A 13351-nucleotide genomic window follows, 5' to 3' on the forward strand; every position below is an offset into this window, starting at 1 on the left:
TCCCTGTTGTTCTGGCTTTAGAGTCATGTAGAAGACACCAGTCAAGTGGCTGTGGAATCTTCCTTCACTTAAGATGAGCCACAGACAATGGGAATACATAGCGGAAGAGTTCCTTAATGAAGAACTCTTGAAAGGACAAGAGGCATTTAGAAGATACTGTATGAAACATCATAAGTGAAGCATGGATTATGTTGGAGACCCCAAGATGTTAGATGTTCCAGAGCTATGAGATATCCGTCAAAGAGAGCTGCACACAGGGATGAAACCAGTCAGAGGAAAAGATGTATATTTCAGGGAGCAATACTGGAAGAGCTGAGCTACTCAAACCCTTTCTCAAGGTTGAGTATAGCCTTGGAAAAAATAAAAACCATTTTTGTGGAGCTAAGTGGAATTTGCCCTGCTTGGTTTTATTCTTACGTTGAGTACTTCCTCATTATATGCTCTTATTCTTCCTTTCTAAAATGGTAATGTAGATTCTGTCATTGTGTATACAAGTACTTAATTTGAATTTTTATTATAATTAAGAGGTTGCTGTGAGTATCCACAGAGACTTTGGACATTGAGAACGTAAAAGATATAAGAAGTTTTTAGTTGGGATAAATGCATTTTTGCATTACGGTAGGGTCCAGGGGTGGAATGCAGTGGTTTGAATGATATGAGAATGGCCCACAGTACGCTCATATGTTTGAATACTTGATCCCCAGTTTGTCAAACTATTTGCAGAAGATTAGGAGGTGTTGTCTTATTGAAGGAGGTGTGTCATGGGGCAAGCTTTGAGATTACAAACTTCTGCCATCCCCGGTATATACTCTGACTCCTGCTTACAGATTAGGGTGTAATTTCTCAACTATTCCTGCCACCATGCCTTTGCTTTGCCATCATGGACTCTAGCCCTCATGAACTGAAAGCCTAACTAAATGCTTTATTTATTTATTTAACAATGTATTTTCATGTGCTTCAACATTCCTAAAACCTTCTGGATGCTCCCTGTCTCCTCACCCTCCCATCATTATTTTCTTTCCTCTCTTTTAAAAAGAGTTTTTTTAAAACTCACAAAAAACATAAAAATAAAAATCAAAGCAAATAGTCAAAAGATAAAGAAAACCCCAAAGCCATTGAGTTAATTTAATATTGACCAACCACTCTTGGACATGGGGACTGCCCTGGAGTATGGTTTATATACCTTGTTAGACTCCATTGGGAAAAAAAACTGGTTTTCCCTTTGCCACTGAAGACCTACTGCAAATTAATAAAATTAATGATAGATAGATAGATAGATAGATAGATAGATAGATAGATAGATAGATACTTAACCTTTTGGTTAAGGATGGGACCCTGTATCTAATTTCCCTGTGCAATGCTGCAACCCCATCTGGCTTAACATGTGTAGGTCTGGCTTGTGCCACCACAGCCTCTGTTAGTACATATGTGCATCTCTCCTGCTTATCTGGAAGACACTAGCTTTTCTTTTCTCTCTTTCTCTCTTTTTTGGAGCCACCTCTAGCTCTTACAGTCTTCCTTCCTCTTCTATATAGATCCATGAACCTTGTAGGGATGGATTTGATGAAGATATAACATTTAGGAGTGAGAGCTCCAATGTCTCTCACTCTTGGTGCATTGTCCATTTGTGGGTCTCTTTGTTAATTCTCATACTAAATGAAGAAACTTTTCTGATGTGTGTTGAATGAGGCACTCATCTATGGGTATAGAATTATTACATTAGTTAACTTTAATTTCTATGTTCCTTTAGCAGAATAGTAATCGTAAGCTTTCTACTGGTCCCATGACCTATCTAGTCTCAGATTCCTGGTACCTTAGCATTGTCAAGTATGGGTTCCATCTCATGGAATCTGCCTTAAATCCAATAAAAAGTACTTGATTTCTCACATAACATTTGTACTACTCAGTGAAAGAGGTATCTTGATAGAGGAAGACATCATGGGGTTAGGGCAAAACCTGGTGCTAGGGAAGTTCCCAGGAATCTACAAGGATGACACCAGCATAGACTACTAGCAATAGTGGAGAGGGTGCCTGAGCTGGCCCACTCTGGTAATCAGATGGGTGAATACCCTAACTGTCATCATAGAGCCTCCATCCGGTAACTGATGGAAGCAGATCCATAGCCAAGCACTAGACCGAGCTCCAGGAGTCTAGACAAAGAGAGGGAAGAGGGATTCTATGAGCAAGAGGGGTGGGTCAAGATCATGATGGGGAAATCTACAGAGATAACCAAACCAAACTAGTGGGAACTCAGGAACGTTAAACCAAAAACTGTGGAACCTGCCTGGGGCTGACTGGACTAGGCCCTCTGCATAAGCGAAACAGCTTTGTAACTTGGTCTGTTTAAGGGGCCCCTCGTAGTGGGATCATTATCTATCCCTGGTGCATGAGCTGACTTTTTGGAGCCCATTACCTATGGTGGGACATCTTGCATACCTTGAGGCAGGGGGAGGGGCTTGGACCTGCCTGAACTGAATGTACCAGGCTTTCCTGACTCCCCATGGGAGGCCTTACCTTTATGGAGGAGGATACAGGTGGGTTGAGGGGGAAGACTGGGGAGAGCAGGAGGAGGGATGAGAGGGTGATCTATGGTTGATATATAAAATGAATAAAAAAATTTCTTAATTAAAAAAAGCAAAATAAATAAAATAACAACAACAACAACACCCCCAAATGTGCTACTATTACACTAGTACACCATGCAGGATGGTCACTGTAGCAGGTCTCAGAACATTTAACTGGGTGATTACCTTTCTCCCAAAGTAGCGTGCAATGTATCTTCCAGCACCATGAGCACTAGTAAAAGGGAATGAAGTTTCTATTTATGTACTGGTTGAACTTCTCAATGGTTGAAGATGTAAATGAATATTGTTCTCAGAAATACGGCCTTCCTATAAAGTTACAAAGAGCGGCCAGTAGTCTTGGCACTAGTCTATGAGGTTTTTACTTGATGGCATAAGATGTCTACTTGGGGCACTATCTCCCCTAATATTTGATCACTCCATTAATATTTCTTCCATATATATATATATATATATATATATATATATATATATATATATATATATGAACTTCTACTGTAGTGAGATTACGCATAGTTTTTCAAATGGCTTTTGGTACTAGTCATCCTACCCATATTTCCTCCTTTATTCTTCTATCTCACTCCTATTTAATATTTCTATTTTAGTTTTCCCTTTATCTCTTATTTACCATTCCATGGAAGATCCCATCTTATCCACTGGTTCCTTACTAGTGACCTAACCTCTATGATGATTCAGAATGCAGCACATACATCAAAAGCTTGAAAGCTTACATATGAAAGAAAACATGCAATATTTGTCTTCTTGGGTCTGGATTACCTCACTCATATTGATTTTTCAAGCTCCATCCAGTTGCATACAAACGTTTACATTTCATTTTTCTTAACAGCTGAGTAATATTGCATTGTATAAATGTATGTCATTTTTATTATCCATTTATCAGTTTATGGACATCTAAGCTGTTTCTAATTTCAGTCTATAATGAATAGAACAGTAACAAAAATGGATGAACACATATCAATCTCTGTAGTGGAATATAGAATCCTTTGGGTATATGCCCAAGATGGGTATTGCTGGATCTGAGGAGGATCTCTTCCTAGAATCCTGAGGAACTGCAACACTGATTTCTATAGTGGCTGTGCCAGTTTGCAGTCCCACCAGCGATGAAGTTTTCCACTTTGCCTGCATTCTCATCAGCACTTGTTTATATTGAGCTTGGCAAGATGAAATACCAAAGCAGTTTTAGTTTTCCTACTGGCTAATAATAGTGAACCTTTCCTTAATAAAGTGTTTCTCTGTCAGTTGTGTTTCATCTCTTGAGAACTGTCTAATTACTTCTACACCCCCTTTTTAATTCGATAGTTTTTTCTCAATGTTGTTTTTTTAGATCTTTAAAAAAAATTTTTATACATTTGACATACCAACCATAGATACCCCTCTCATCTCTCCTCTCTTTCTCCCCACCTTCCCCCCAATCCTGTTGTGATATATTGTGTACCCTAATAAACTTACCTGAGGATCAGAGGACAGAGCCAGCCACTACATTAGACATAGAGATCAGTCAGTAGTGGCACATACCTTTAATCCCAGCACTTGAGATCTCATGTCTTTGCTTGGGAAGTACACATGCCTTTAATCCCAGGAAGTAATATGGCAGGGCAGAGAAAGGTATATACAAGGCATGAGGAAATAGGAACTCTCTCTCTTTAGGCTGAGGATTTCATAGAGGTGAGAACTAGTGGCTGGATACTCTGCTTCTCTGATCTTTCCGCTTTCACCGTAATATCTCCCTTTTTTTTTTTTTTAAATTAAAAGGCCATCTAAGATTCAAACAACACCATCCCTCATCCCCTCCTCCAACAGGGTAAGTTCTCCCACCGGGGTTCATCTAAGCCTGGTACATTCAGTTGAGGCAGGACCAAGCCCCTCCCTGCTTTGTCAGGGGTGAACAAGTTGTCTGACCATAGGTAACGGGATCCAGAAAGTTGGCTCATGCACTAGGGATAGATCCTGATCACACTGCCAACCATTGAGCCTTCTCTCCAGATCCTTTTTAGTTCCTTTTAGATTTTAGATACTAAGCCCCAATCAGAATCATAATTGGTAAAAATTTTCTGATTCTGTAAGGTGCCCTTTACTTTAATCATGGGTCCTTTGCCATGCAGAGGATTTTCAGCTTCATCGGGTCCTGCTTATTACTTGTTTGACTTATAGCCTGTGCTATTAGGGTCCTCTACAGAAAATATTTTTCGTGCCAATGATTTCAAGACTTGTCTCAGCTTTGTTTTCTATCAGATTCAGGATATCTGGTCTGATATTGATGTTCTTGATTCCTTTGGGGTGGAGTTTTGCGCAGGGTGATTCTTCTACATGCAGGTACCTATTTTGACCACTTCTATTTATTGAAGATGTTGTCTTTTCTCGTGTGTATTTTTTTTTTTGCTTCTTTAATAAAAATCAGGTGTTTGTAGGTATGTAGAATTATGTCTATGTCTTCAATTTGAATCCTTGATAATGTGTTTGTTTTTATACCTATACTATACTAGTTTAATTTCATTACTATAGCTCTATAACACAACTTGAAATCTGGGGTGGCAATAATTCCAGCACTTCTTTTATTATTTAGGATTGTTTTTAGATATCCTGGATTTTTTTAGTTTCTGTATAAAGTTGAAGCTTGTCTTTTCATTTCTGTGGAGAATTGTGTTGGACTCTTAATGGGAATTGCATTGAATCTGTAGATTACTTTTGGTAGAACTTACATTTCCACTATATTAATCCTATTGATCCAAGAGCATGGGCCATTTTTCCATCTTTCTGGTTTTCTCACAGTTCCTTTCTTCAGTGTCTTGAAAGTTTTATTAAACACATCTTTCACTTGCTTGGCTAGAGTTATCCCAAGGGTTGTTTTGTTTTCTTTTTGGCTACTATGAAAGGTACGGTTTCCTGGGTGTCTTTTTGTTATGGTTTTCATTTGTACATATGCCTACTGATTTTAGTGTGTTTATTTGGTATTCTGCTACTTTCTGTAAGTATTTATCAGCTCTAGACATTTCCTAGTGTCATCTCTGGGGTCTTTTATGTATAAAATCATATCGCCTGTAAGTATGGATACTTTGACTTCTTTTTCATAGGTGTATCCACTTGATATCTTTAACTTGTCTTAGCTTTAGCTAAGACTACAATGCATTTTGAATAGGTGTAGAGAGAAAGTCTTGATCCTGGTTTTAGTAGAAATGCTTCTGTTTATTTGTTTACATATTTCTATTTCATCAATTTAAGTCTAGATTTTGATTATTTCTTGCTAACTATGCTTTTTTTGGGTACTAATTCTTCATGTTGTTCTTGAGTGTTCAGGTGTGTCTTTGTTACTAAAATAAGATTTCTCTATATTTAAAAAGGCAAGAACTTAGAGCTATGAACTTGCTATATGTTTCAGTACATTGTACTTCCTCCTCTTTCATTGAAAAAAGTTGTTAGTTTTCTTGTTGAATTTTATCTGGACCCAATTTTCATTCATCAGTTAGATACTCAGTTTCTAAGAGTTTGTGTTCTTTCTGCTATCTTCGTTGTTGTTGAAATCTGGCTTTAGTTCATGATGGTTAGATAGGATGCTGGGTAGTGTTTAAAATATCTTATATCTGTTGAGACTTGCTTTGTGTTCACATATTGGTCAATTTTAGAGAAAGTTTTTGAGCTGCTGAGAAGAAAATATAGTGTTTGGTGGAATGTTCTGCACATGTCTGATAGGTCTAATTACTTTATGATGTTAACTCTAATGTTTCTCTGTTTTGTTTTTGTCTTGATGATCTGTCTATTTGTGAAAGCGGAGTATTGAACTCATTACCCACTATCATGATTTGAGATTAAATATGTGATTTTGTCTGTGATAGTGTTTCTTTTATTAACTTGGATATACTAGTGTTTGGTATATTAATATTTACATTTGTAATATTCTTTTGGTGGTGGCTTTTTCTTTTAATGAGTATGTGGTATCTTTCCCCATTTCTTCTGATTAGTTTTGGTTAGCAGGTTAATTTTGTCAGATATTATAATAGCTGCTACCTTCTTGTGTCGCTATTATAAGTTCCTTCTTGAGTCCATTGCTTTGAATAACTTTCTCTATATTTTTATCCTGAGGTGATGTCTATCCACAATGGAGAAATATGTATCTTGGATGCAGTGGAAAGGTGGAGTCTCTTTTCTAATCCAACCTGGTAATCTGTGTCTTCTCATTGAGGAATTGAGACCATCAATATTTAGAGTTCTTAGTGAGCAGTGTTTACTGATTCCTGTTATTTTGTGAGTATTTTCACCTCTTTTGGTTTACTGTTCTTAGATTAATTTTTCCCTGTGACCGCTTAATTGTAGTTAACCTGTTCAAACTTGGGTTTTCCTTCTAGTGCTTTTCTGTACAGCTGATTAGTAGATAGAAACTTCTTAAATTTGTTTTTGTCATGAAACATTTTTCTCCCTTTGCCAATTGTGGTTGATAGTTTTGGTGGGCAGAGTAACCTCAGCTAGCATCTATTTTCTCTCAGAGTTTGTAGGACATATATGTCCTGGCTTTCACAGTCTCCATAAAAAATCCCAGTGTTACCTTAATAATCATTAGTTTGTCTTTTTCTTTTGCAGTTTTCAATATCCCTTCTCTGCTCTGTACATTTAGTGCTTTAGTTATTAAAGGATGCCATAAAGGAGTTACAGAGATTATCTTCAGTACAATACTAGAAGAACATTTCCCAAATCTAGAAAAAGATAAGCCCATCTGACTTGTTCATGTATATATATATATATATATGTGTGTGTGTGTGTGTGTGTGTGTGTGTGTGTGTGTGTGTGTGTGAGAGAGAGAGAGAGAGAGAGAGATAGAGAGAGAGAGAGAGAGAGAGATTGACCAAATACAAAACAGATGAGACCATCAAAGAATTTCTCCATGATATAATCTAGTCAAGATGTAATGAATAATAGAATACCGGCTCTACAAGGAATACAAGCAGCCAGAGAGAAAGGTCAAATAAGTTAGTAAAGGAAGATCTATTGTTCATAATTTATTATAAAAAAACCAGGTAATTATCCCACAAATCATAAATACTCACCACCCTAAATGTACTAAGCTGGTTGTATCCATATATCTGTGCAATTATACATGTGTGATAATTATTTTTTTTAAAAAGGACATGATTTTGCAATGGAGTGAGAGGTGTACATGGAAGGGGTGGGAGGGATAAAATAGAAGTGTAAGCCGGGCGGTGGTGGCGCACGCCTTTAATCCCAGCACTTGGGAGGCAGAGCCAGGCAGATCTCTGTGAGTTCGAGGCCAGCCTGGGCTACCAAGTGAGTTCCAGGAGAGGCGCAAAGCTACACAGAGAAACCCTGTCTCGAAAAACCAAAAAAAACAAAACAAAAAAAACAAAAAACAAAATAGAAGTGTAGATATGATGCAATTATATTGTAATAAAAATAAATGTATATATTTATTTCTAAAGGAAGAATAAGAAAAGACTATTGCGCAGAAACCTTTAAAGCCAGAAGTGCCTTCCAAGATGCACTCCAAGTCCCCAAGACAACTGTCCAACTGACTCTACTCAGCACAGTTATTTAGTAATATTAAAAAGAAATGAAAAATCTCCAAGGTAAAAACAGATGAGAGGAAGTTATGGCCACTTAACCGGCTCTACAGAGAATACTAAAAGCAATACTTCAATATGAAGAGAATGATAAAAACAGCCAAGAGACTACAGGAAACAAATAAATAATGCCGGAATAATTAAAGAAGAGAGACTTGAGAAAATACCACAAAATCAACAAAATGGAAGGAATAGACAACTTTCAATAATAATCCTGAATATTAATGATCTTAATTCCCCAGTAAAAAAACATAGTCAGATTGAATTAGAAAACAAGATCCCCCTTTTTGCTCCTGCATTAGGTAACTTTTGGTTGGTGCGATAAAATACTCCAACCAAGGCAACTTCTAGAAAAAGAAGAGTTTATTTGGGTTAAGGGTTTCAGAGGGATGAGTCCATAATAGTGGGGAGGCATGGTAAAAAGCAGAAGACATTGTGTGAGAGTAAGAAGCAGAGAGACAACATTTTCCAAAGATAAACATGAAGTAGAAAGAGGGTGAACTGGGTGTAGGGCAAGGCTATATTACTTCAAAGCTCAGTAATGTACTTCTTTTGGCAAGACTACACCTCCTAAAGCTCCTCCCCAAAGTGCTACCACCTGAGAATGCAGAAAGTACTCATCGCCACGTGTATGTTGGCATGTATTAATTAAAATGTATTAATCAAATTTTCTTCTACCAGACTTCAAGTGCACAGTCCCATAGGAATTTCTTGATTTATTTTGAGTTGAGATGTGTAGGATAAGGGATGAAAATATAGTTTTATTCTTCTGCACATACATATCCAGTTTTCCTAATACCATTAGTTAAACATGTCTTTCCTCCAATGTGCAGTATTTTAGGAGCCTCCTTATAAAAAAATAAGTGGCCATAAATGCATGAATTCTAATCTGCTTATTCTATTATTTTCCATTGTTCTATGTGTCTGCTTTTGTGCCAGTATCAGACTATTTTCATTACAACAGCTCTGTACTGTAGCTTGAGATTGAGTATGATATTTCTTCTAGTATTATTAAATAATTTTTGAAAATATTTCAAATCTTCAATTTCCTGCATGATCTACAATTTAATTTATATATAAATTACATGTGGAGGATGTACTCAAAATTGTTTATGAATTTATTCTTTCAAAAATATATGCAAAAAATGGAAATTAACAGGAACGATTTGAGGTAATGTAAGAAAAAAGAAGTTCCATTCAATAAAATAATTCTAAACTTATTACATCACCACCAGTTAACCAAGGATTTTATGGGTGCTGTAATCATGGCACCACCCACGCAGAAACACAGCTCATTTGAGGCCATGAATTAAATGCAAGCATCTCTCTTGGTCACGCTAAAGTCGCAATAGCCTCATTTTCTAACAACTCCCACTGAGGTTTGGATTCCCAGTACTCCCAAAAATTTGTTTCCAGTAATTGGTCCACATCTTTAAAGGAAGTGAAGGATACTCTGTAGAATGGCATGCAGGCCATTACAGAAAATAGAAAGCATATTTTCAATTTTAAATATTACTTTGAATATGATGATCCTCATACTTTATGTTGAGAAAGGTAAGTGAAAATATTGTAGAAAACAAATTCATTAAGTTTATTAAGATGAAGATGGTATTTTAATGAACTGTGTTGGCCAGAGGAAGGTTTTAGGTTTTGAGGCATCAAATCCTCCAACTGAGGGCTAACTTAACACCATTTCTCAGTAAACCAGATTAACAATTACTGTGAAAATTGAAAGAAAATATTCTCTCAAGATTATACTGCAGAGAAAAAAAGTGTTATTAGATTGTCATTCACTAATTATGGTGAATATAAGAAATGTTATATGTATAAAAGTTCATAAAACAATTGAAAATTACTGACTAGGGCTATTGTTCTTTTCAAGATTCAGGTGGCTGACAGAGTACAAAAATATATGTGTATGTTCACAGTTTGAGAAGGAAATAGAGGGTGATTTTGTGATCTAAATTGGCTATTTAGAAAACCTCTGTAAAAGAAATTCTTAGACCATAAATGGAAAAAAAGTGATCATTAAGTAAAGGGAGAGATATAAGATGTTTTATATTCAAATTAAAAAAGAAAATGTAAATAAATTAAGAATTTCATCATGAAAATTCTCCATAGTTGGAAAAGCAGAATAACTATTTTCCAAATAAACGAGGCAGCCAAAGGTGTATATCCCAACAAAAGACTGCAATAAATGAAAATTATATTAGATTTGACTCTGCAACATGCTTTTGATTATCTCAGAGGGAAATGCATTTGCACAGGCAATTGGATAGTACTATAAAGATGTACTTAACACACTTATTTTTATAATTGGTCACATATTATCATATTACACCCTTTTTGGTTTACTGACCATAAAGTTTATTTCACATTTGAAGGTGTCAAATGGAAATTATCTTGATTTTGTTTTATGTAAGTCCTACACTAAGTTAAGGGTTTTCTCTTATAGATTATTTTCCTTTTAATCATGTATTTCTAGATTATAAGCTCTCTGCGTAACTGTTTAATAAGAACAATTGTAATTAATTACATTTCTAAGATATCTCTTTTTGTGGTTGAATTGTATCTTCTAAGAAATTCACATGAAACATATGAGTTCAAAGAATACTTAATAATTTGATTATAAAATATATCCTTTCCATTTTGGAGGCATGTGGCATGTTAGTGTAAACCCAAAGTCTGGTGTCAAATTAACTAGTTTTAAGTACAAGCATCCATTCTTATTAATTATTATCATCAAAGTATCAATAAATTGTACATCATAGCTTCCTTATATGTACATGGCAACAATAATACTTTTGTATCATATGTTTGCTATGAACACTAAACACTTTTAATGTCCATTGTATATTTAGAATGAAGCCTAGCACTAAGCAATCACTTTACTGTAATTAATAATGTTTCATTACTCCAAAAATTATGATGTCTAAAGATCACGGTAAAGATAGTTTAGCAATAAACAAAGCAACACAAGCAGAATCTATACATGAAAACTGAGACACCTTGTTATTTGCCCCTAAACCAGCAGATGCAAACACATACATTTACCACAAGAACTCTTTGTTGTGAATTGGCAGTGTGGCATTTGAGGACACAAGCTCAAAACCATCTGTGTCTGGGTCTGCATTTCTTTAAATGTTTAGAAAACATAAAAAGAGGATTTAAAATTTTGTTAATAAATTTGAAGATTGGTTTCCATGTATAAATTGAATTCTACCTTGCTTCTGTTTGTTCCAAATACACGGGATACAGAGCAATGTATTTACTGTTACAATTCAATATTCCTTATTGATTTGAATAACCTAACTGCGATGAATATGAAGAACTGGAGACTATGATAAATTAGAGGCAAAATAGTTATTACCATCTAATCTTTACTTTTATTTCTATGTGAACAAATGAAGGGGACAAATGATCTACTAAAATATGTCATTTGATAAGATAAAATGATAAAACTTTCATTCTCTCAAATGCTTTCTATTTGGTATAAGAATATTGTTTTAAAATGTGGTGATACATAAAATAATTTCCAGTTACACTCTGATATCTTGATATGTCAAACATTTCATGTTTCCAAATCATCAGTTGATATTATCAACAAATAAGTAAAACTGTAAACATAATGACAATAACTGTGGCTTGCTTTTGTTTTTCACCTCTTTGCATTCAAAGAACTTCCAGAAGCTTTCTGAATGGAATAAATGGATTATCAAAATGGATCAGCTGTGACAGAATTTATTTTAGTGGGATTCACTGGAGGCTGGCAACTTCAAACCCTCTTCTTTGTGACATTTTCTTTGATCTATTTTGCTACTGTGGTGGGTAACATTCTTATTATAGTCACAGTGACGGCTAATGCTACCCTTCATTCTCCCATGTACTTTCTTCTTAGAAATCTCTCCTTTCTGGACATGTGTATTGCTACTGTCACAACACCAAAAATGATCAGAGACTTGCTTGCAGAACACAAGAGTATCTCTGTATGGGGCTGCATGGCTCAGATGTTCTTCATGCACTTCTTTGGGGGTGCTGAAATGACACTTTTGATAGTCATGGCCTTTGATAGATATGTGGCCATATGCAAACCCTTGCACTACAGAATAATCATGAGTCAAAGGTTGCTGAATACATTTGTAATACTTTCCTGGACCATTGGTTTCATACACACCATGAGCCAGATGGTATTGACAGTGAACTTGCCTTTCTGTGGCCACAACATTGTAAATAACATATTTTGTGATCTGCCCCTGGTGATCAAGCTTGCTTGTATTGAAACAAACACTCTGGAGTTATTTGTCATTGCTGACAGTGGGCTGCTGTCTCTCATCTGTTTCATCCTCTTGCTTGTTTCTTACACTGTCATTCTGGTCACTGTGAGGCACAAATCACCAGGCAGGCTTTCCAAGGCTCTGTCCACATTGTCTGCCCATATAATTGTGGTCACTCTGTTCTTTGGACCCTGTATCTTCATCTATGCCTGGCCATTTGGCAGTTTTGCAAGCAATAAAATCTTTGGTATATTTTATACTGTTATCACTCCTTTACTGAATCCTCTTATTTACACACTGAGAAATCAGGAAATGAAAAAAGCCATGAGAAAATTATGGATCCAACAAGTTAGCTTCATGTCGAATTTATAAATTGAACTGTACATGATTACCATGGTTAGATAAATTAAAGACTATGGATAATATATTGTTCTACTTTTATATTTAAGCCATATACCAATAAAGAGAAATTGCTACTAATATATTATTGTCTCATTCATAGAGATGGTTTAATGTTATTTTTCAGCATTTTTACTTTGCATATTTTCCAATAATGAACATTTCCCTTATTTGAATTCCAAATCTAAAAAAAAACCTTTCATTAAATCATGAGATGTAATACAAATTTTGGTACCCTGCATATATCCTGACACTAAATATGGCACTATTCATATATATGCTTTCATCAGACACAGAGTTCTAATGCAGATAGTCCAGTGTCAGATCTGGCAGTAGGAGCCATTTAGTCCTCTATACTTTGGATGACAGTGACCTGACCCAAGTGTGAAGACCCACAGAGGCTTGCTAGTGAGAACTTACTCAGGGTCAGAGAATCTGAGCTTGCATTACCCAGCAGAACTGCATAATGGGATTATTTGACCATGGGTGTGGTTACCAGGTGTTTGGA

At 35.8% G+C, this 13351-nt stretch overlaps 1 protein-coding gene across 1 annotated transcript; it reads left to right on the plus strand.

Annotated features, from left to right (window-relative positions):
* Positions 1-11877: 11877 nt before the first annotated feature.
* Positions 11878-12816, plus strand: LOC128106957 (olfactory receptor 4L1-like). The gene has a single exon (XM_052732329.1). The coding sequence runs from the start codon at positions 11878-11880 to the stop codon at positions 12814-12816; it is 939 nt and encodes a 312-aa protein (XP_052588289.1).
* The last annotated feature ends 535 nt before the right edge of the window (positions 12817-13351 follow it).

This window comes from Peromyscus californicus, unplaced genomic scaffold (genome assembly GCF_007827085.1).
Source record: "Peromyscus californicus insignis strain IS unplaced genomic scaffold, ASM782708v3 Scaffold_12__1_contigs__length_115047231, whole genome shotgun sequence".
Classification (NCBI taxonomy): domain Eukaryota; kingdom Metazoa; phylum Chordata; class Mammalia; order Rodentia; family Cricetidae; genus Peromyscus; species Peromyscus californicus.